This window comes from Nematostella vectensis, chromosome 1 (genome assembly GCF_932526225.1).
Source record: "Nematostella vectensis chromosome 1, jaNemVect1.1, whole genome shotgun sequence".
NCBI lineage: Eukaryota > Metazoa > Cnidaria > Anthozoa > Actiniaria > Edwardsiidae > Nematostella > Nematostella vectensis.
In genome coordinates, this window is record NC_064034.1 from 13,562,894 (window position 1) to 13,588,027 (window position 25,134).

General features: G+C 37.9%; 1 protein-coding gene and 2 long non-coding RNA genes across 5 annotated transcripts; 2 read left to right on the top strand and 1 right to left on the bottom strand.

Moving 5' to 3' along the window:
• Positions 1 to 718: 718 nt before the first annotated feature.
• Positions 719 to 14,390, bottom strand: LOC116620111. Of its 2 annotated transcripts, none has more exons than XR_004297012.2 (2): positions 14,177 to 14,390; positions 719 to 2,880 (listed from the first exon to the last, which is right to left on the bottom strand). It is a non-coding gene; the product is annotated as an uncharacterized LOC116620111 (long non-coding RNA). The 2 variants fall into 2 exon arrangements; XR_007307625.1 differs by lacking the exon at positions 14,177 to 14,390 and adding an exon at positions 3,231 to 3,395.
• On the top strand, positions 3,585 to 8,159 carry LOC116620110. 2 transcript variants are annotated; one of them, XR_007307624.1, is made up of 4 exons: positions 3,585 to 3,602; positions 4,675 to 4,792; positions 7,226 to 7,426; positions 7,951 to 8,159. It is a non-coding gene; the product is annotated as an uncharacterized LOC116620110 (long non-coding RNA). The 2 variants fall into 2 exon arrangements; XR_004297009.2 differs by lacking the exon at positions 3,585 to 3,602 and having other exon boundaries at positions 4,657 to 4,792.
• Positions 14,391 to 18,509: 4,119 nt separating the features above from the next.
• Positions 18,510 to 25,134, top strand: LOC5515903 (PR domain zinc finger protein 14). The gene is made up of 6 exons (XM_032385745.2): positions 18,510 to 18,652; positions 20,780 to 20,932; positions 22,792 to 23,108; positions 23,262 to 23,532; positions 23,871 to 24,135; positions 24,547 to 25,134. Exons 1-6 carry the CDS (start codon positions 18,625 to 18,627, stop codon positions 25,022 to 25,024), a joined length of 1,512 nt encoding a protein of 503 aa, XP_032241636.2. The 5' UTR covers positions 18,510 to 18,624; the 3' UTR covers positions 25,025 to 25,134.

Here is a 25,134-nt window from a genome sequence, read left to right on the forward strand (position 1 = left end):
AATAATCCACTTGGCTGCAGCAGAAATGATGGATCCCTCTTTGAGTTTTGAGCATGCGCACATACAGTATTGCACTCTTGGTGCCAATCTCGTTCCCAGAGCCCAAGTACCTGCTAGTACAAATGTTCCCGTGGGGTCTGGGAACGAGATTGTTTTGGCACCTGTGATGAATAGAACGTACCGTATGCAGTATAATGCAATTGATATCCCTTTTCATACTGTGCACTTTTAAGTTAAAACAGGTTAAATAAGGAATTAGTAACATTTTTACAACGATAAATGTAAAACATCACATTAAATCGGAGATATTTCTTGTTCTCTTATTTTTACCTTCAGTTACTGGAGTCTTTAAAACCTGCGATAAAAATGAAAAATGTACTCCCGACCATGTTTAAACTCCGTATCCATTAAAATCAGGTACACATATGGCATTTGGAAATAGACCATAATAAACCATGCCTTTCTGATGTTCCAATAACCGCGATAAACTCGAACTAATATTAATCTCAAGGCTAAATTTATCGGGATTTTATATGCTGCTCTATTTTTACAAAAAAGGAAAACATTTTTTTCGTCTTAACAAATAAACCTTGCCCCTTGCTGGTTAAAATAGTCCATCGAATCGAATATTTATATATGTTCTTTTCGAATGTAGATGCAATATATAATGGAAATAAGTGCAGAGTGTCGCGTTGTGATACTTTAAATAGATAAAAGATTACGCTTTCTATTTAATCATAGTTTTTCATACAACAGCATATTTTTCGTGAGATATTCTGGGCTTACGACCAGTTCATTATGACAATCGTATTTTCGGGTGGAAATATTTCCTTCATATGGTGTTAAGTGGCTTGAGGTAGAGTCTTCTCTGATGTATGTCCGAGGATGTTCTCTAGAGAAATAAAACACAATGTTATTGGCTGTTACTGTACGTATCTCTTCCTTTCTCTATTCCTTCATTTTATATTTCTCCCTTCCTTTCTCAATTGTATTGTAGTGCTAAAGATCTCGAACTCTAAGCTAGTCCCTGTTCTGGCTATGATAAAGACAAGTCACTTCCACGTTGCACTCTTGGTGCCAATCTCGTTCCCAGAGCCCAAGTACCTGCTAGTACAAATGTTCCCGTGGGGTCTGGGAACGAGATTGTTTTGGCACCTGTGATGAATAGAACGTACCGTATGCAGTATAATGCAATTGATATCCCTTTTCATATTGTGCACTTTTAAGTTAAAACAGGTTAAATAAGGAATTAGTAACATTTTTACAACGATAAATGTAAAACATCACATTAAATCGGAGATATTTCTTGTTCTCTTATTTTTACCTTCAGTTACTGGAGTCTTTAAAACCTGCGATAAAAATGAAAAATGTACTCCCGACCATGTTTAAACTCCGTATCCATTAAAATCAGGTACACATATGGCATTTGGAAATAGACCATAATAAACCATGCCTTTCTGATGTTCCAATAACCGCGATAAACTCGAACTAATATTAATCTCAAGGCTAAATTTATCGGGATTTTATATGCTGCTCTATTTTTACAAAAAAGGAAAACATTTTTTTCGTCTTAACAAATAAACCTTGCCCCTTGCTGGTTAAAATAGTCCATCGAATCGAATATTTATATATGTTCTTTTCGAATGTAGATGCAATATATAATGGAAATAAGTGCAGAGTGTCGCGTTGTGATACTTTAAATAGATAAAAGATTACGCTTTCTATTTAATCATAGTTTTTCATACAACAGCATATTTTTCGTGAGATATTCTGGGCTTACGACCAGTTCATTATGACAATCGTATTTTCGGGTGGAAATATTTCCTTCATATGGTGTTAAGTGGCTTGAGGTAGAGTCTTCTCTGATGTATGTCCGAGGATGTTCTCTAGAGAAATAAAACACAATGTTATTGGCTGTTACTGTACGTATCTCTTCCTTTCTCTATTCCTTCATTTTATATTTCTCCCTTCCTTTCTCAATTGTATTGTAGTGCTAAAGATCTCGAACTCTAAGCTAGTCCCTGTTCTGGCTATGATAAAGACAAGTCACTTCCACGTTGCACTCTTGGTGCCAATCTCGTTCCCAGAGCCCAAGTACCTGCTAGTACAAATGTTCCCGTGGGGTCTGGGAACGAGATTGTTTTGGCACCTGTGATGAATAGAACGTACCGTATGCAGTATAATGCAATTGATATCCCTTTTCATATTGTGCACTTTTAAGTTAAAACAGGTTAAATAAGGAATTAGTAACATTTTTACAACGATAAATGTAAAACATCACATTAAATCGGAGATATTTCTTGTTCTCTTATTTTTACCTTCAGTTACTGGAGTCTTTAAAACCTGCGATAAAAATGAAAAATGTACTCCCGACCATGTTTAAACTCCGTATCCATTAAAATCAGGTACACATATGGCATTTGGAAATAGACCATAATAAACCATGCCTTTCTGATGTTCCAATAACCGCGATAAACTCGAACTAATATTAATCTCAAGGCTAAATTTATCGGGATTTTATATGCTGCTCTATTTTTACAAAAAAGGAAAACATTTTTTTCGTCTTAACAAATAAACCTTGCCCCTTGCTGGTTAAAATAGTCCATCGAATCGAATATTTATATATGTTCTTTTCGAATGTAGATGCAATATATAATGGAAATAAGTGCAGAGTGTCGCGTTGTGATACTTTAAATAGATAAAAGATTACGCTTTCTATTTAATCATAGTTTTTCATACAACAGCATATTTTTCGTGAGATATTCTGGGCTTACGACCAGTTCATTATGACAATCGTATTTTCGGGTGGAAATATTTCCTTCATATGGTGTTAAGTGGCTTGAGGTAGAGTCTTCTCTGATGTATGTCCGAGGATGTTCTCTAGAGAAATAAAACACAATGTTATTGGCTGTTACTGTACGTATCTCTTCCTTTCTCTATTCCTTCATTTTATATTTCTCCCTTCCTTTCTCAATTGTATTGTAGTGCTAAAGATCTCGAACTCTAAGCTAGTCCCTGTTCTGGCTATGATAAAGACAAGTCACTTCCACGTTGCAAAGACCTTAATCTACGCTATCGTTGGGATTCCCGGGAAGTGATATCGGTGCTAATCCTATTATATGATGGGCTTATATCCCACAGTATTATCTTATCCAGTATTAGCGAGGCTTTTTACTGCATCTTGGAAATAGACACGCTTAGAAGAGATGGGGTTACCTTACACATTTTACCTGGAAATAGAAATTAAACTTTCTAAGGCAGTGCCCAAGGGCAATATAACAACTTTTTTTCCACGAATACTGTCATGATTTGTTCACAGTCTGTAGTGAACGTGCAATTAAAAAAATGTGCGAACATTAGTACTAATTGATTCTACTGTCAGATGTCAAGTAAAAAGTTACCCTTAGGTGAAGAATAATCAATCTATGTATTATTCCTAAAACCATCGATGATTTTCGTGTTCCCTAAACTTCAGCAGTTGCTCCGAAAACATGTGTCGAGTGTCTTTATACCACATTAATAATCAGCCTCAATTCCTTTTTATCAAGAGTCCTTTAGATTCCTGGCATGGAATTTCCCACTAACACACAAAGACACTCCAGGTGATTATCTTAAGTCATAAATACCTATGGAAAAATTAACGGTCCAAATTAACAATATAGCCCCAGAACAGTTAAAGAATGGAATATTTCTTCTACAAATTTACCAAATAATACGAGACAGGTCGTAGGAGCGTAATACAGCGCGCAGCGGACAGGAAGTTTTGTGTGCATCTTGCAATACAGTGTCCCATAGTACTAGGCAAAAAACTACCACACTTTATGACAAAATTCTTAGACAAACATACTCTACAGCTGAGAGACTGATCGTTAGAAAGACCTGCTGAATGATGGATATTTCCCGAGGGTTGAAAATGCGTGGCTTCTGATGGACATCCGTGTCTTGATATAATATTGAAATGTTGACTGTAGCATCTTACTAACGTTATGACAATTACGCTATCAGTTTTGGGCCCTTATTAGAAGTCATCCCAATATCCTCGCCCTAAGAACAGCACTTTTCAACTGCGTGTTTTTCAGGAGACAGAAAAACCCAACAACGATTAAAATATATTTTTGGAGCCATTTTCTTTTTTTTGGGGGGGAAAGGTAGAGTTATTCAGGAAACTAAGCGGCGATGAAATGATTGTCGCAACATGATTTTGATACAGTTTTACAGGATATTGCAACGTCTGTGCGCTGACTTATTCATGTTATTCAACTAGGAACGAGCCGATTAAATGCGATATCGCGTTTAAAGAGGCCCATTGCATTATGTCGACAAATTCAGATACTTATAAATATCAACAAATCACGTCATGAGAAGATTCCATTGATTTCCACACTTCCGACGTATCATCAAAACAACAAAAAATATCCAAAATATTTCTCTACTTATTCCTGCTCACCAAATTAATTTGCAACTAAATGCTATTACTAAGTGGAAGTCAGTTTGGTTTTGTTGAGTGAATTGCTACGAGTATTTGGGTTGACTAGCTTATCGGATTGGATAATGGTTTGTATGAGTCCGTGGGAAAGACGGCACGTGCGCATAACTTTTATACCTCGAGTAATTATCCCTTCACTAATCCACATTCATTCAAGTTATCCGACAATCAATTATCGATCTCACTAGTATCGTCACTTCCGAGCTACTCACAAATCGCAACAGCACTAAGAGTATAAAGTACCCGACAGCGAGGTACGCCGCTACAACCGCCTGATTGCGAAGACGTCCAAACGCTGCATCAAAGGTGAGCCCGAACATTCCCTTCCAATCCACAAAGAAACAACTAGAGGTGAATTCCTGACACACTTTTAACAATTATATACTTGTTTTTCCGTTAGAATTAATTTCCACGGTTAATCGTTACTTTTGCACGCATTTTGTTAAGGACATCGGATATTGCAATGTTAACGCCCAAAGCTACTGTTAGATTAAGCAAAACAGTTTTTTTTGGAGGGCTAAGAATTGCCTGAGTTTTCCCAAACTTGCGCACTGCAGTTACTTTTCCAAAGCAAATACATAGAGTGGGATACATTTCCTACTAATGAACAAAGTACATTTAGAAATTGGGCCGTCATTTTAGTAGTTACTACCTAATGCTCTTCCATTAACGCAAGGCCAGACTGATGTGAAGCAAAGTGTTTTCCGGCTAATATTCTGTACAGATCGTTAAATAAGCTAGAAATATCTCTGTGTGTTTATAGAGAGCATATAATAGTGATGATTATAAAGCAATTTTGTCGTTGTCCGTGTAAAAAGGCATTAAGATAATTGACGCGAGGGATCTACGCTGTTAAACATCGTTTAAAAAAGTAGGAAGCAACTTTACGATGATTTTCTTTTTACACATTAACGACTCTAGTAATCTAAACTTTTATTGTTTCATTGGCTCATTGTTTGTTGTGTATTATATCAAACATTCCGCTGGTTTTCTTAACAGAGATTACATTTATTTCACTTTGGTAGGGAACAACGGCAACCAAAAAATCTGCCATTGTTTATCAATTTTATTTTTTTGCGGCGACAAGGCACTCTATTAAATCCAAGTTAGGTCTCTTGTATACAAAAAGAAATGGATTTGCACGATAAAATCGTTATTAGCCGATAATAGCCTTTCTATTTTCAAATTGCTCTATGTCACACTTATTTTTTTCTGCTAATGCTGAAAATGCAAGTATATAAAAATGCAAGTGGAGCATGTGCCCTGCATTAGTCAGAACTCCGTGCAAATTTCAACCATTCTTGACGATAAAAACGCAAAAACATAAAAGCCCCTTGCGCAAAAATTCTTATTTTTGTAAATAGTTTGAAAAATCTGCGGGAGCATATGAAAATAAAAGCATTTCAGTGCGCGTACAAGCTATAGTCTTTGGTTCCAAATTCGTTTGATCCCTAATAGGCGTTCGCCTTTTTTCATCAACAAACTTAATTAAACTATGTAATAAATAAAGAAGTTATCAGTGGTCAGACTGCAGCTAACAGGATTAGGAGTATGCCATGGAGAATTTTATGAAGATTTCCCTAAATCAGCCAGAACTACGCCGCAAATACACATTTTCATAACCTCTTCGCCAGCTTGCACCGTTAACTTGGATATTTCCCATTTTGAAAGGGTATCTAAGGGGTAACCACAAACAAGATTTCGTGTTAAACGAAGGTGGTCTGTGGTGGTTTACAATGTTATTTAATAAAGAATTTCAATATAAATGGTGGATTACCACTTGCAACAAAAAATAATAAGATGGGGCTACTGCAAATTAGACTGAAACAATATCACTCTAAAGGTAGTTGGCACTATTTAAACATCCGAAAACATGGCAACAATAAATTATGTAATATGAATTTTACAAACGTAAGCAAGGTTGAGCCGGATTAAAACCAAAAGCTAATTAGCGGAAACCTCCTTCTGTACAAGACACTTTTCGACACATTTTGATAATGGAATAAAATGATTTTTGTTTATTTTTTTGCATAGTTTTTTTTCGTCTTCAAGTTGTCTTTTTATGTCCTCCGTTTTGAACAAACAAAGCCTGCGATATATTACAAATATTGACCATTTTGTATATAAGCTACCGACATTGTCAAATTTTTATACAAAACGATTTTGGTTAAAAACGGTCAAATTCCGTATGCCATGAATACCTAAAATTCTTACGTTATTTTAAAACATTGTCTGACATGCTATATTTTTAGCTGAACAATGGTTCAAGCTCCACCTTTCACTGGCATGCTCATATCTACCTATAAAACAGTAGCCTTCGCCACACCCCATATATCCAACCACAGTCAAACCCTAGCATGCGCTGATTAATACACTTCACCTCTTTCTTAGAACTTGAGCTCATACTTAGAAGCCCTCCCCCAAGACCCAACTCTCACTCATTAGTATGGCAGCGTCACACTTGCATCTTTTCCATTTCAACCATACAACAAAATAACTTAAAATAGCTTAGCTATCGGGTGGGCACAAGGGCTGCGCACCCATCCCCCTGTTGCCAAATGTTATACTTTTCGAATTTATATCTATGACTGTGCATCCCCTCCCTTCACTTTTATAATAGCGCATCACCTTTTCAATCTCTTTCAGCTAAACCATACAACTCAATGACTAAGGCGCTATGACTGTGCAACCGCTCCCATCACTTTCGTTATACCGCATTACCCTTTCAATCTCTTTCAGCTAAACCATACAACACAATGGCCTCATCTCGCACCTTGGTAGCCTTTCTAGCTGTGTTCGTGCTGTGTGGAATGTTGATTCAGACCTCGGACGCCTTTCTAAGGAATGGCAGAGATGAGATCTACGCCAAGAAGCGCGCCGAGATGGGCTACCCTCCACGTTGGGAGGAGTACGAGAACCAGCTCTACCAGCGACGAGACGGTAAGACAAACCATCACAGTGTGCACTTCTAGGCTAGAGCATCTCCGAGGGTCACAATTGAAGGGCCTAAGGGGTAGCTTCGGGATAGCTGCTTAAATATGTGTACCATAACTGTAAAGTGCTAGCGCCCACAATAAATACAGATGCTTCGTTCTTATCTTAAAGGAATGCTCGTTATCGCTCTACGATCGAATCAAAATCAAAATAACTTGGCTACACTTTTTTTCTAAAGAACCTCATTTTTTAAGAACGAGATTTCACCAGATTCTAAGAACATGCTCTAAACATGCCTGGGCTCAAATAGCAGCAAAATATTGTTGTTAGTCTGATGGTTTCTAAAATGCAGAATCGTATTGTCATGGTTCATATAGCATCTTATTTTTATACACTGAAGTTTAAGAACATTTTTAAGAACCTTTTCATCCTTGAAATGCTCCAAAAATAAGAACGGCCCAGCCTAAAGTGTTGCATATCATTTTTACTCATTTCTTATTAGCTCATTTATCTTTTATTCTATATTCCAGAGGATGCCAAGAGATCGAAACAGTAGACCACAGCCATAGACAAGGACGAATCACGTACAGAGGCCCATATATGGTGTACTAACGGTGCATGCGCAAATACCCGCTGATCGATGTTTTTAAGTCACTGCGGGCTCAATTGTATAAATAGAGTCAAATGTCGATAGTAGTGTCGTACTATTTAAATCAATAAAGAACAGAAATAGCTCTGATGTCGGAATGTTTTTTAAAGGGTTAATATAGCTTCAACGTTTACTCATTTGGATTAAAAAATTGATTATCTTCTTCTCGCGAGCGAGTGATGGCTATCTATCGAGCACGAACATTTGAGTGGAGCCATTCAGGTTATAGCTTGTAGCACCCTACATTCGGCTAAAGAAAATTTACCTCCTTCCGCAAAAATGAAATCAGTCGATAGCTTTTTAATTGTAGTTATCCCCTTGTTTATTCCTCTAGTTTATCAAAAAATATTTTGTTAATCCTCCACAAAAATGAGTCCAACATTACTGCTTTGTAAAAAGGGGACATTTTCCCTGTGTGGAGTCTTATTTTGCACCTATTTGAATAAAATGTACGTTTAATTTAGATTTTCTTTCAAACTTTTAATTCTTATTTCCAAACTTTTTAATCTCTTCTCTTCTTCCTACATTTTAAATATTTTTTTCCTTCTATTTTTATTTCTTCTTTCAAACAGAAAAAGATTGCCTTTCTCGGAATTCTCTTCGTGGGGAAACTATCTCTTAAAGAATGTCGATCACACACTCCTTTGTTATTGTTTATCATTGGAAATACAGCGACTTATTCGCAAGGAAACTTCAAAATAACAATCTACGAATGAAGTCTGATATGTTCTTGACGATATTTGATTGAAAATATCTTGGTTACTTGCTTGAATTAGCCGCTGGAAATGGATGCTTTGTGACTTGTCATTGAGCGGGGAGACTAATCGGCCTGGTTTCCCTTTAAATATATAGTTTAAGTGTCCGTATTGAGCTTTCCTGAGTAAGTCTTCGCAAGCATCTAGCTAGCCCGTATAGCTATGCCTGTTAGATTGCTGTGTTCGCCAGATGGGGCAAAATACGCCTGGGGCAAAATCATCCTACTCCTTGACATCTGCCCTTGATCCAGAGGGACGGATCCCCCTTTGTAGCCATACAACGTGTCTCAAACTCTTTTATTATCTAAACCTCATTATGAAAACAAAACGTGACATTAGCCTATTGTTCCGCTGAACATAAAGAACAAATAAACTCGACCTTTGTTGAGGGGGTTGAGTATTAAGAACTGAACGGTGAGCTCGGAGTTTAAGCAGGTACTGCATTATATCTCCGTCAAGGCCATAAGGAGAAGTAGTATTGGTAGCGTGAGGCAATTAACAGGATCATAGTTAAGCGAACACACGAGGCTTCGAAATGGATATCCCGATTGCTTGAAATAATGAATGAGCGGTGAACATATATGGCTCGTCGTGAATGATACATCAAGCCACTTTGTATCTGGTTGAAAAAGTGTTTTGGTAAATGACTTTGCAGAATTTAAAGACCATGAATATTTTGTGGACATTTTGTTGTAGCCTTGCTTATATAAGAAATAGATAATTTTCAGCTGATTTCGACTATTCATACACTGCTACTAAAACGTGTTTGCCTTTGCCGTGTTTTCAAAGTTAGCCTAAATACTTACATGACTCAACAACATACAGTTACACTTTTTATAAAATTTGAATCACCCATGCCATGTAGACCTTTCTGTTTACCATGAAAACTGCTAACAACCGCCCCTCAATTCTTATGATAATGCCATCTTTTAAGAACTTAGGGAAGTCGTCAATGAACGTCTGTAGAAGAGTGGTTCTTTTGAATCAAAGCTTACAGTCTAATAAGAACACAGAGTGTGTTAAAACGTTAACCAGCGCTTTACTAACTTTGAGTAGTTGTTGTCGCGAGTAAAGCAATGTGTGTCCATCATGGTTCGAGCTATTATATCTTCATTATTGGCTCGAACAAAAGACTCTTAATGCCAATTAAGCTGGCCTTATTTTGCGGTTACTTTTAACCGAGACTGAAAGGCGACAAAAAGCTGACGTGAGCTAAGCAGCTCTAAAAGCACGAACTGTGCAACAGTGCTCTAAACGTCCCGTCTCTTTTCGTAGTCACGTTAACAGCGCGAGAACCAGTTGTGAAAAGTTTCAACGCATTCATTCGCAGCAAACTTCACGGACCTTTCAAACTATTTAAGAATCCCCCAGTCATCGAAAAGTATGCAAATGCATAGGTATCAATACTTTTGGTTGTTGCGCTGTAAGGTTAATGGTGTTTTCTAAAGTCAAATACAAATAGCGTAAGGACTATAAGATGTGTAAACAGGGGAGCGCATCGTAAAGTATCAGTGAGCGAGTATTTGCACAGAACTAGAGGTGAGCCTGGTGTCGGACCGGAACACAGGCGCCATTCAGGCGCTAGGTCACGGCCAGACTTTTGGATAATAATCTGCAAATAATTTGCGGTACAAGTTCCTTCGAGACATTATTACTGTTAATTTAGAAATGTCTATAAACATTAAAAATGGCTATTAGACCAAAATGTTCTATTTATTTCTAAAGAAGTAGAATAGTCAAATTCTTATTATTAGATACCCGGCCTTGAAGTTTATTTCGTCACTGTCAGCATCTGTGATAATGAGATTTTCGCTCAGTCATTTCTTTGCAAAAAAGTATTTCTGAGTTGGCTGTGTATTCCGTCAGCAGAAAAGGCTTGCCCTTCTGAGGTCGCAACGCATGCTCGGCTCAGGTCGTAACGCAAGCTCGCCTCAGGGTGTAACGCATTCTCGTCTGAGGTTGTAACGCATGCACTTCTGAGGTTGTAACGCATGCTCGGCTCAGGTCGTAACGCAAGCTCGCCTCAGGGTGTAACGCATTCTCGTCTGAGGTTGTAACGCATGCACTTCTGAGGTCGTAACCCATGCTCGTCTGAGGGCGTAACGCATGCTCGCCTTAGGGCGTAACGCAAGCTCGGCTCAGGTCGTCACGCAAGCTCGCCTGAGGGTGTAACGTATTCTCGTCTGAGGTTGTAACGCATGCACTTCTGAGGTCGTAACGCATGCTCGGCTCAGGGCGTACCGCATGCTCGATTGAGGTCGTAACGCATTCTCGTCCGAGGTTGTAACGCATGCACTTCTGAGGTTGTAACGCATGCTCGATTGAGGTCGTAACGCAAGCTTGCCTGAGGGCGTAACGCATTTTCGTCTGATATTGTAACACACGGCTCAGGGCGTAACGAATTCTCGCCTCGGGTATTTTATTTGTCATTTTATGTAGAATTACGAAAAATCACCTTCAAACTCCCTGTGTTTTGACAATCTCCCGCCAGAATGATTTTGCAACGCGCGCGACAATTTCAAGTTTCCTAAAAGTTTATTTGGGATAGAAAAGCAGCAAATAGTCTCTTCATACAAAGAAAAACAACAAATCACTCTAGGAATTTACCCCATAACCAGCTTAACGTATCCACAATCAAGAGAAGTTCTTTAGTGAATATATCTTATCGTCTGTGGAGGATTTAAAGCGAAAGAGGACATTTCTACGATCAATTCGAGTTGAGAACGACGTATCAATTTGGACTAAATTATTTAAAAAAATTGTTGGTCAAAACTCATAGAATGTCTTGTTTGGAAATTATTTATTTCTGGAGGATTAAAAGCATTGTGTGGAAATACATAATGGAGTTTATTGAATGATCATTAGCGACCATCGACGAAAGTCAGAAGCGAAACCTCGCCTCGTGCAACCGTAAACCCGTAAGGTAAACAAAGTTGGAGATTCTATTTAGGAAAAAAATAAAAAAATACATACGGCCTTCGGCCTCAGTCAGTATTTTCAAGACTTCGGTTACGGTATTTCACGATACGGACCGACCCTTAGCTGGGAAATAAAATATATGTCTGCACAACTACTTAGTTTACGCGCCTTTATATTATTTGGAAACAGTAAATACAAGAGAGCATAAGATGATAAGAGAGGGACACTTTGGTATTACCCGCGCGCCATGTCAATTCCGAATCCGGCTATTTTTAGTAACCACCACCCCACCACTGCGCGTGAGGATTCGCTACTTTTATTTTGTTCTACTCCCCCGCGGGTTGCCTGTTGTTGTTTTGCCAACTCGATAGGAATGAAAAGAGATCATGTAAAATAACTCGGAAGAATAAAACAGGTCTAACTTAAGTTACCAAGATTGGCAAATATACTCACAGAAAGCTAAATCCCTGAATAGTTTGACTGTTTTGTTTGTCTGAGCGGCGAAGTCAAATTAGAAAGAAAAAACCGACGAGTGATAAAATGGCTGTGATACTGCGTTTGATTCAAATCCCGACACCAGCTTGTATAATAACAACATAATAATATAACATATAATAATAACAACATCATAGAAATACAGTAATATCTCCCTCTTTATTTCCTCACTTTTACAGATACTCAGATACTTCAGCTTGCTGGCTTTGATCATCACAAAAATGCATTCCCTCGCTACAAGGATAACTTTTATGAAATGTATTTTTCTTGGATTCCTTCTCAATTCACAGGAATACTCACAAAAATCAATATTATATCTAATGTCTAACTCACAGATTTCGTTTGATCATTAGGAAGATAATGAATGTTGAGAAACCAGGAAGAAGCAGCAAGTTAGAGCAAAATCGGTGATTGAAGCATGACGTTTTTCGCTCTTGATTTTGAATAAAGTCTCGTTTTGGAAATCTTGCAATCCTCGAAGTACTACATCCCCTTAATAAACCGCAAGTGCCTGTATCCTTGATGCTAGAATGAAATTTTCGATGGCATTTGTGCAAATAGGGTGTTTTTTTCGGTTTCAGTCACAAAACAGCGGGAAACAACAAGATGTAAATGCCAAAGCGCGGGGGTAGGGTGAGTAAAAATGCTCAAGCGCAGTGGTGGGGTGGTGGCTACTAAAAATAGCCGGATTCGGACGCGACATGGCGCGCGGGTAATACCAAAGTGTCCCTCTCTTATCTTATGCTCTCTTGGTAAATATGAGTGTATAAATAAGGCATCAATCTTTGCCACACGTTTGTGCATTGCCATTTAGTGATTTTATAGTGCGCCACGCACTACTACCGACACCGTGACAGCCTAAAAGCAAACCAATACGGAAACGAAAAATGTCTTCTCTCTTCTCTTTTGAGATCGACATGAACTTTAATAGCCAATTAATTACAATAATTTTTTTTTGAGATTTTACCATATATCATTTCACCATATATCATGCTAAGAACTTGCCGATGCTCAGAATAGAAAAAAAAGTTTTGTTAGTGTGATGCGTTCTAAAATTCAGAATCAAATTATGTTCATAATAACGACCTTAAATATTATTGCCATTGATCCGTTGTATAATTCTCTTCCTACTAGTTTATTGGGTGTTATATTTTCATATTAAATAAAATTTAAAAACATTCTTAAGAACTATTCACAGCCTTAAATTGCTCCAAAAATAAGAACGGCTCAGCCTCAACTGAAAATCAGACGTGTAGCCAATCAGAATTCAGTGCGCATGAGAACATAAAGACATTAAGGAAACCACCTAATTATGATTTTCGTGTCAACCAAGACTGATTCATATATCCAGATTCGATAACTTTCTTGAAACTTTTTCTTAATCTTATCTTTTGGTATGATAGTTTATTTCTACTGTTTATTTCTACTATAAGTCATAATGCTTATGCTGAGTTTTTACACGGTTATAGCTTTAACGAAGATTCGGTAATGAGGTACCTTAGATAGCACCAAAGATAATACACTAAACGCATTTTTTTTGCTTCATCAATAAACCATAAACTCTGTTTAGTCTTTTTTCATCTGATCGCTTATCGTTGGGTAAAAGATATAATTCGAATAACCCGTGTCAAAGAAGTACACCATTTCATTCAGTATTTTCACAATTTTTCCATACTTCACTAGTTTTACTTGTTTGCTATATGATAAATCAAAAATTTGTTTTCAATTTATATAGCAGACAAAAAAAATTCTAATTGATAAGAATTCGGTTAAGGAATGTTTTCCCTTATAAGGCTTTTAATTTCGGTAATCGGTAATTCGAACCATAAAAAGTAAAAAATAATAGCAACATTTTATATTGATAATCTCTTATGTATTTGAGACCTCCGCGATTTGAGCAACATCGCTTTCTCCTGTCGAAAGGGCTCAAAATCCTACCTCTTCTAGAAACTTCGTCATCGATAAAACTCGCCAATCTTTCCAATGCTTTGTTCATTCATTTTCACACGCCAACGAGAAAACCACAGGTTCTACCAATAAATAAGTCATCCTACTTTGTTTTCAAAAGTAGTGTATTTTTGCAATAAAGAAGCAGAACGTTGAGAGATTTTGTGGTGCATTATTTTAACAGTGCACCATCAACATCTGTGCAGACCCCAAACCACACAAAACCAATGGCAAGGGAAATATAGATAACATAGCACCGGAAACAAAATGAGAAATAATCACTATGGTGGCAGCGATGTGACGGGATTCCGATTCTTTGTTCGCGAAGTTTGATGATATGATGTGCTTTAGTTGGTTTAGCTACATATAGTCGAAGTCGAGGAGGACATATGGAGTCTTCTGGAGATATAATGCACTAGTGCATCCTAGAGGTATCATTAACACGCATACCTATATCCTATTGCAATCTGCGGAGTGGTAAATGCGGTCGGAAGCTCATGACAAAGTTATGAATGAAAGCTAGTCGTGTAAGATTAGAAAGCTGCTACCCACTCTTTCGGCTTTCACTTGCGACAAGACATCAATCTTAAATCGCTTATTTCCAGCATGACTCATAGTCTCACCCGTAATTACTTTATTGCCCAGTTAATGATTCTGGAATAATCACTCCAATCACGGCTTTGTAAAATCTTAGGTTTGCAAGCCGGGGAAATTATTTTTACTGTGTTTTTAACTATATATCCCGAAATAATTAAGAGCTAAGGAGATGTAAGGTTGATAGATGTCTTGAACACTGAAAACTTCTCTGCTAACATAAGTATGATGCTATCTTTTGCCTAATAAAACCATCATCTTTGCGAAAAAGAAGCCAAATAGAGGAAGGTTTGAAAAATTTGTTTTGTTCAAGATAAAAAAAGACTTACTGAGGTATATTATTTAAGGTAGTTTTTGTAGGAAATAGTGTCGAACCACGAGTTTAGGAATGGCATGCAAGATTCCACGAATTTAAACACACAAATAGATCGCGATACGATTAGAGTGCTAATTATAAGATTTCTCATAAACCATCGTAAACAAAACAGTTATAATTTGATTTCGTTATTCTTCCCAATCAGGAATAGTAATCACGAAAATAAATAAGCAAACTGTAAATGATAAAAATCATATTAATTCGATTGCCTTGAAATGGCATCGTGCTCAAAAAAATAATTGTCAGAAATATCTTCATGGATATTTGCTCTTTGATAAAGATAACAGTTAGAAATACTTATATGAGGTAAGGATGTTTTTATATTTGATTGTTGTATTTGTTTCAAAACTGCCATGTTCTGATGACAACCGAATTCGAAATTTGGGTTAAGAAAAATTCTACATCATCGCTGGTTTTCGAAACTTAAAGAAATCGTTTTTCCCCCTCCAAATCGCCATTAAGCAGTAGGATGTCGAACGCAAGGCGGGTATATCAGGTTAAAAGATGAAAAGAGAGGGCATGTTACCAATCTATATTCTCTCCGTACCCTTTATATAAAGCACTCAGCATTTAGAATTTCTGTTCTAAACAAAAAAACAAAGCTTACATAACCTGTTTTTTTCAATTTTATAAAAATCATCTGATCTATGTAGCCTTGCGCGTGGTGAAATTCATGTCTAAAATAGTCCATGAGTCCGTTATCAGAGAGGTAATCATGAATGATGGGCCAGCACCATCTGATAACGGCCCAGCTGGGCCACAGTCGCGGTGAAATACCTCCACTGACATGAAAATGACGAACCGGAAATCGTGCTTGTTACACCAATCCATGGCTACGGCAACCAGATGTTTCTTCCTTTAGGGATGAATTGGTCTGCCTTTTTTTGTTTTTGCCTTTTTAGCGATATTATCTTAAGATACGTTGCTCATAAATGCACATAACTTCGCGGTAGTATCACGAAAATAATCCCACAAAAAAAAGAAATACAGGAATACATTGAATTTAAAGCTGAACGATTATTATTTCACTCATAGTTTTATTTAACGCTATTTTTTTAAAACAAAGTATTTTATTTTGCTTTCATTAAAACTTTCATACTTTCAAACTATGAAAGCATCCCAAAATATAGATAGACGGATTTCTACATGTTTTCTACAAGGTCATAACTTTTAGTATTTTTATTAACTCGTTAAACCTTTTAATTTTTTTAATGCATAACGGGGAAATTTAATTTTTTATCGTTCCGAATGTTTAAAGTCTAAATCCATGTTGTAGACCAAGGGGTGTATATAACCCAACTAAGATATGAGTCTCAAAAAGCACAGGCTTAGTCAAACCAAAAGCTCAAAACACGCACTTAGCGCATGATTACGGTTGAGATACTCTCAAGCTGTTGTACTAAGTTTTTTTTCTTATTTGTGATGGTCATCTAAGGCAAAAGCCTATCGCTAATCTTTGGTTAGAAATAGTGTCATGCTGTGTTGTGCTTTAATGAGTTTTTTCTTTATCAACTGTGTATCTCGCATTTATGGTTAAATCCAGGTATTTGTCCTTCAAAACGCCCCAAACGAAGCTGCGAATATCAGGGCACTTGCGGGAAGGTTTTTCGATGAATAAGTAGGACTTGCACTTTATTTGTTAGCCCATGTTATGCTCTTTAAAGTCAAACAATGTCTTCCTTTCGACCCTCAAAATGTTTACTCAAATGTTCCTTTAAAATGTGCAGTCGCTAATTAGCTTATTGTTGTTGTTGTCGAGAGTCCTTTAGAGTGACGCTTATTAGAGTTAAATAGATGCACAAACAATCAAAAGTTTAGTTAGTCAATTACAACACAATATGATCTCTTGTGATACATTAATGGACTGCGAACCAGCTGTGTCAGCGGATTCTCGTGTTGTCCGCTACATCTGGCTTCTTGGTCTCCGCGACGACACGAAAAAGAGCGGGAAAGTACAACGTATCACCATACACCAAACACCGATTTCGCTTTTGGCCCGATTAGCTAGTGACTTTGACCCTCAAATAAACCATTTTAAATAGGTCTTGTTTTTTTATGAGTTTGACAAAAGATGCTATCATGGGTAGATGAATGAATTAAACGTCTTTTTATGGTATTATACTAGACTTTTATACTTCTTTATTTGTGCAAAATAAAATATTCGAGTCAAAAGAAAGAGGCTCTTTGAGTAAGACTTTGTCGGAAGCTGTAAATTTGCCCTTTGTAGTCAATTTCTCGGAGGAGGAGAAAAAGACAGTATAACCCTTATTCAGTGTCAGACCAAGGTACAAGAGGTACTCTAAGATTCTTATTTCACAACTCTCGGCTCTAAAGTAGTTTTATTGCAGTGGTGGTAAACATTTAGACAAACGCAAAAACTAGCAATTTGGCGACAATTTAAATATTCATTAACGCAAACAGAGTCACGATCGAAAGACGTAAAACTTCATTATTGTTTGCTAACTTTGGGATGATGCGCAAGTTATTGGGATTTTTCTCAGGCGCAGGTCTTAGAAGAAAGTAAAAGTGGGAAAGACAGCGAGTGTAGTGTCTGTATATTAGGCTGAGTTTCTTGTTCTCTGACGTTTGTTATGGCATATGGTTAACCACTCGAGTCGGATGGGAATTGTTAAGTCATTCTGTTTTTATTCTCACTGTTTAATACGCTATCCATGTGCGTAAGGCAGGAATTGCCTTGAACAAAGAGCTCTACAAACACCACAAACAGGAAGAAACTGCGCTTATTGTGTACGTTCCATAACACTTTAGAGTTATTAAAGGAATCAAAGATTTTATGTACGATAAGAGAAGGTTTGTGTTCATAGGTACGAATGAGACATATAGGAGCAATCTCAGATATCCAATCCATAGAGAGATAAAGTTCTGCATGTTAGCGTTGGGGTTGAACTCCTACGAGGACGCGAAAAGGCGCGCGCAAGATTGGCATCAGGTTAATGAACTTCTGCGGTGCGTTCAATTCAGGTCTTCAAATCCACAATGGACTTCACTGACAAAAACGCAACGCAGCAGTAAATATTTAAATGTCTTAGTAGCTCCCTTAATAAATAATAAATCGTCAAACTTGCTTGATCGACTAACTAAGATCACTTTTTGCCGTGTGAGATAGACCTTGATGAAGCGCTTGAGATGGGTGCTTTCTAGTAATTGTATAAATCGCTTTAGGAGCGCACATTACAAGATCTTGAAAGCGAGAGACCGGAATAACTAATTGGAATAAAAGGGAGAGAAAAACGGTTAATTACATTGGATTGTTTAATAACAACAAAATCTAGCTGTCATTATCTTAGCTATCACTAATAGAATATTTGCATTAATGGGCTCGGCCTATTTGTCAACATCTGGGTCTAACATGGCTCGATAACTGGAAATGTGGCACGTATATAATAGTGAGCTAGACTTGGCCACTCCATAGTGCTACAGACAACCAACTACTGAAGACCTCCGCAAAATGGCAGAGCTGCAGTCTCGGCTAAGAGGTGAGTTCATCAAAAGTCTGTCCAAATCTACTAAATCTGCCCAAAATCAAAACTAAAGGTAGCGTTTAATTTGACTTTTATAGGAAAACAATTTAGTACAAAACTTACCAGAATTTGAGTTCAGCGATTAATTTCGTCCTCGTTTTGTCACGAGTCCCTATCTGTTACCAGCACAAATAGCTGTTAAGAATATTTGTCGGTTTGTACTACTATTTTTCGCGTAAGTGATACTATTTCGTCTGAGTTAAATAGTTTATTATCGCTCGCAGTTAAGAAAATGAATATGTACACAACTATTTAGCGATCTGTAATCGACAAATAACGGCGTTTCTAAAAAAAAAAACCCTGGATGCTGAACCAAGAAAGTGTATAGGATAATCTTTTTTAACAACTGTTAAAATGAAAAATCAAATCAAGGATCTTATATCGAAATACAGTCAGGTCGATTATTCTTAATTTCTGGATATATCTCGCAACAAAAACAGTCAAAATAATCGAACTTCGACTAGAACCCTATGGGATGCAAAGGTTTTGTTGCAAGTTTCTACGGCTCTGAATAGGCTTTTGTGAGTTCTTTAGTACGTCAAGTGCTAAGCGAACCTCGTCGAAATGAGTGCGTCTTTTACAGAGCTGCAGTTTAACCGTATGCCTTGGTGAAATTTTACGCAACTTTTTTGCGCATTTTTTATAACATTCGTGTCCTTTTTAAGCGGATCTCTGTATCGATAAGAATTAAGATTTTTATTTGTATTTTCAATTTCTAGCCAAGCACCTCTAGAAAAAAGTAAAAAAAAAACGGTCTATAAGCTTTAAGGGAACCTAATTAGCTTTATTTTACTTCATTTTTCTAAGATTACAGGATTGTACAAACAATTTCAGAGCTCTAAAACAGACTCTTGTAGAGATAGGAAATTACCTAGTTGTGTTATATGGAATAACAGTGAGTACTTAGCCCTTTTAGCACACTCTCTCCTCATTTACGCCCCGCGCACCACAATTTCGCGTTTATCCCACATTCTCATTAAGGATTGTTTAAATCTAAACTCTTTATGATCGATTAATGAAGTTTGTATGAAAGCTGTTTTAACACTTGGGTCATTACTTTATTGAAGTCATCAAGAATCGCAATTTGTAAAACACACGGAGTTTAAGATTGTGCGACATTAGGAATTTTAAAGTTTTAACTAAGCATTAGTAGGTCTATTTTATGCAGGATTGTTTTAACCGTAAATCGTACTTGTGTTAGTGATTGTAGCACGAAAAAGGAAGCGTCCCTAGGAATTAAGATGATCTATGCTTTGGTACAGGCTTTGTAGTCAAAACTTTTTGCGCTCCGCCCAAGATAACCCTTTTGGGCAAAACTGGCAGCTCTAATTTCAAGATGATGCAAGCTATAATGCATGATTCGGTGGAAGCATGCTTGAAATCTAATAGTCCATCAGGGCTAAGCGAAATTCGCATCTGGCCAGCGATAGTTAAGAGCTGAGAGCAAAACACACAAATAAGAGACTAAACAAGTATGCAAATCTACAAAAAAAATTTTTAGAAGATTTTTTATGTTTTTTAAATAGCATATATAAATCTATTTTTATAGTCGTAATGCAATTGCAGTCAGATTGTCTTGAAAATCGGCAAGCATATACAGTGTGCGAAGACATACAGTCCTGAATCGGACCGCCACAGGGCCAGGTTACAGTGACGAGAATGACCCAGTTCGGAAGACATCATCGATGACAAAATGTATAACGTAATCATCTCGGTTGTTAACAATACACTTAAGTAACTTTAACGGTCATTATGTCTATGTTGTTATTAATGTTATGTTGCACAATTTCCCGAGCCCCACATAATCAGAAAATACATAACAATGATATTCTAAATAATAATAAAAAAAAGGTTAGCGCTGAGCTGTCTTTGGAAAACATCAGAAATCATCTCAATCCGTTGTTGTGTTAGGAGTGAGCTGGGTGTGGTTCTCCGGACTAATTTTATTGCCGATGGTAATGATATTATACCAGTGCTTGGAATTAAAAGATTCAGGAAATTTCCCTATTCTCAAACTCTACCCCAATTGCTTGAAGCTTGTGGAGTGTTGAATAATCCATAATCGTGTTGTGTTGTTCACAGGACTAGAGTATGTGGAAGCACCGTTTTACATGTTGGCATTTTCCCAACAAGAAATCGACAATGCGCTTTATGGTTACATCCGGGGCATGCTAGGGAAGTCATCTACTGCGCATGCTCTATCAGGAATCGACTTCAAAAAGCAGCAGCAAATTGGTGAGTTTTCAGTTTATAACTGTAATATAACTGTGATGTTAAGATATAATCTAGAAACGTTACATATAATACTTTCTTGTTTTTGTCTTTTATCGATAGAGGATTTGAAGGTGAACAAAAAAATACAGTAGAACAGCATCAATTGTCCATTTTTTATTAAAAAATTGTAAACCAAAATAAGATATGTTATACTGTCCGGTTAAAGTATTTTGACCTGAGCTGTATTCACTTGCATCAGAATTCAGGAGACTCGCGCACATAATGCCTGTAGCTCGCAAAGTATCCGTTGCGCATCTAGTTTGCACATGTTATGTCCCCCCCCGTGGGCCCCGTGAATGGTCTTTTTTTCTGTTATTAGTCTTTTATTCTTTTTATGTATCCAGCCGAAGGCCAAGAGAATCATAAAGATTCACGTTAGCTTCTGACTCTCCTCTAATGACATATAGTAGTAGCCCGCGAAAAACACATGACATAGCTTTGTTCCGGTATTTTAGACAAAATATCTTTTTATAAAAGCTAAAAATAGGGACAAAGTGCTTTAAAAATAAGTATAATTCCCACTGGACATTTTTGCCCAGATTACGATTTTGATCGTGATGTTTATGGTACATACTCCATACCTCTATACCATTGCACTTATCACTTTCTCAATCTACCAAAACTATACACGAGACACCGAGGAGAACAGCTTAATTACTGCTAATTCAACCCTCATTGCCCGCAAACCACCGTCTATTGCCTAAGATGCAACGCCATTCACAAAATGCACTATCCCTAAAAACGCACGGATAATGTTACACACCCAGATATGGGGGTTTGTAAGAGCTTGCGACAGACAGACGGCAATGTGACCATCTCAGGAGCTTAACTACGCGGTTTCTTCTTGTAATTCGTAAAAAGATACTTTATTTTTGGACTCCATGATTCTCTTGGCGGTTTAGAAAGTGACGATTGTATCAGTTAGACGCAATCAAATGCCTGTGGGCTAGGTCAAGCATGGAGTGCTAAATGCCTTTGCAATAGAAACAGCTCATGTTACCTTAGAGCACAATGCAGGAATGCAATCACTTGTTTATTTACTACTTTCAGTAAATGGTCTTGCACTAAATAGATAATATGACAAAGTGGGTTGCGTTTAAATTAGAATTGATATCGATTAGGCTGACAAAGCTGTATTTACTATCTTGTTGTGAAGGGGTAAAGTGGAAGATATGGGAAAAAGCTGGTATTAAATTTCCTCCTCTGCGTTTTGCGCGAGTAGAACGAAATCGCCTTTTCTTTAAAGCCTTATTTTAACTACTTCCACAAGCTCAACTAAAACAAACAAGGACGGGTCTGTCTATTGGGCGAGACATTCTCACGCGATAGTAGATTAAGGAAAGGGACACATTTGAACAAGAGGTATTACATTGTGCATTCCAAGAAAGAAAGGCTTCCCTTACTGCCTTACTAATAAAGTAATGTGAAATGTGAATAGGCATACTAATGATGGCACTACATCACATATGGACGAGTCTTACGCGGAAACCGATTAACTGACTTAAAAGGTACTACAGGGAGAAAAGATGACCTCGAGATGACCATAGGGCTTTCACAATAAAGCTCTCCGTGATTAATTTGATATCATTTTGCTTGGTTCTCTGTCGAGATATGCTAATATAAGGCGTAAATGGCAAATTGGTTTACACGCCTTCTTGACCCTTCTCTGTGTTTAAAAAATCACCTTCATTTAAAAACAAAGATAGAAAATGTAGCAGAAATAAAGAAAAGCGCTTTACCTAAGAATATGTTACGCATGTATAAAATGTTCACATTGTCGCAATCAAATGAATAATTTTGCTTATTTTTCTTCTTCTCAGTACGCGATGAAAATGACAACGAACAGCACATAGACCACGTGGCGGCAAGAAAATGGAGCCCATGGTTACCACCAGGAGTGTTCAACCAGCCATTTCCATACATGAACTCGCCCACCACAGAAAGCCACCAAGTCACACAGATAGAGGGGATACCAGACGAGCTGCGCGTCGTTGCCACCTCACTAGCTGGCGCCGAGGTTTCGGGTGTGTTTTGCATTGATCGTTTGATTCCTAAGGGGACGCGGTATGGGCCTTATGGCGGAAAAACCATCCTGCCTCACGAGGCGGTGACCACGGATAACGATTCCTTGTGGGAGGTTAGTACACGAGACCACGTGAGGGCATTAAAAGGATTACTCTTTTTATCAAATATTGTTAATGCCCTTGAATTGCGCGAAATAAATATACAAAAAGGTTTCATTAAAGAGGCATTGTATTTGCAATAAACTGATTTGGATACATGTCCACAGATCTTTCAAGATGGCGAACTTGTGCAGTATATCGATGGCAGTCAAGATTCGACTAACTGGATGAAGTACGTCAAGTGCGCAAGGCATGACGGGGAACAAAACCTTGCCCTGGCGCAAGACGGGAATGAGTTGTATTATGATGTTACAAAAGATATCTACGAAGGCACAGAGCTGTTGGTTTGGTACGGTGATAGATACCTCAAGTACATGGGAATCCCGATAACGATGAAAACTAAGATTGCAGAGGTGGACAGCAGCATCAATGGAGTTAGTAAGTGTTGAGCTTGTAATGATGGTTATTCAACTGTGTAGTTTGCTTGTGATGAGACCTTCTTGTAGTGACGACGCTCTTTGAAAGGCGGAGCCCTCGAATAAGTAGGTTAAGGTGTTAAAATATGTGCTTCGGCTGCTATCTCTGGATAGTCATAGTGTTTGCCATTGAATAAGAGTTCAAAACTTGTCGTGGAGCGTCATTTAAAAAACAACTATTAGATTCAACTATTAAATCATTTAATCCTTTGTTTAACCATGAGAAATATTGTTGTCTACAGACCCGAGTGTCCGTAAAACAAAATTTTCGAACGACACTAACATTGTTTGTTATTTCAGATGGCGAGAGTTACACGTGCGACCGGTGTGGCAAAGTTTTCGCGTACAAATATTACCGCGATAAACACCTCAAGTATACGCGATGCGTGGATCAGGGGGACAGAAAATTCCCATGCCATCTTTGCAACAGATCCTTCGAGAAGCGGGACCGCCTGAGAATTCATATACTGCACGTGCACGAGAAACATCGCCCGCATCAATGCAACGAGTGTGGCAAGAGGTTCTCACAGTCTTCAAGCCTCAACAAGCATCTAAGAGTACACAGGTATGGATGTTAATGTTAGAGTATTTGGGGGGTAAAAAATACCGATCAACTTCACTCTACGCACGAGGGCGACAAACATGTGTCAGCCTTGGTTAAGCAATATGTCTATGAAGCCAGTGTCTATTGCGGTTCTTTCACGTTAGGCCCCTAATGAAAAGAAACAGAATTTTATACCTTTTGAAAAGCTGATCTTCAGGGACCTGAAGGTTAAAACGAAAACCGTGTTTCGTTTAAGGAATAGGAGTGGAAACGGGATGTGCGGCAAGCACTAGCTACGGGAAGAATGGGATTCAGACTACCCCTTCCATTCTTCGGGGCCTCTGAACTTGACCTTAGAGGATGGCAAGGCTCATCTTTAAGCTTGTAGTTAGAGCTCAATCGATAACTAACATAATTTCCTTTGACCAACAGTGGCGAGAGACCGTACAAGTGCCCCTATTGCAGCAAAGCTTTCACCGCTTCGTCAATTCTACGAACCCATATAAGGCAGCACTCTGGGGAGAAACCATTCAAGTGCAGACATTGCGGCAAGGCCTTCGCTTCGCACGCCGCACACGACAGTCACGTGAGACGAACGCATACCAAAGAAAAGCCATGTGTGTGCGAGTTCTGCGGGAAGGCATTCGCACAGTCCTACGAACTCAAATTCCACCTGAACATGCATACTGGAGACAAGCCTTACTCATGTGACAAGTGCGGGCGAGGCTTCTCCAGTCCGTCGTCACGTGACCGGCATCGAGCGAACTTTGATTGCATGACGAGGAAGAATCGTGCGCCAAAGACAATGAGAAAAAATTCGGATGGGAGTGAGGTTTATGAAGACGATGAGATGTGTTTGGGTGAGGAAGTGGAGCACGGTGTCAGAGAAATAAATCTTATAGTTACTTGACTCGCTACCCTTATAGAATTTATATTGTTGTAAATATTGAGGATCTGATCTCAAATGACATTTGTTGGTTTTTGCATTCATTACCTTATTAAAGAAAAATATTTATCACA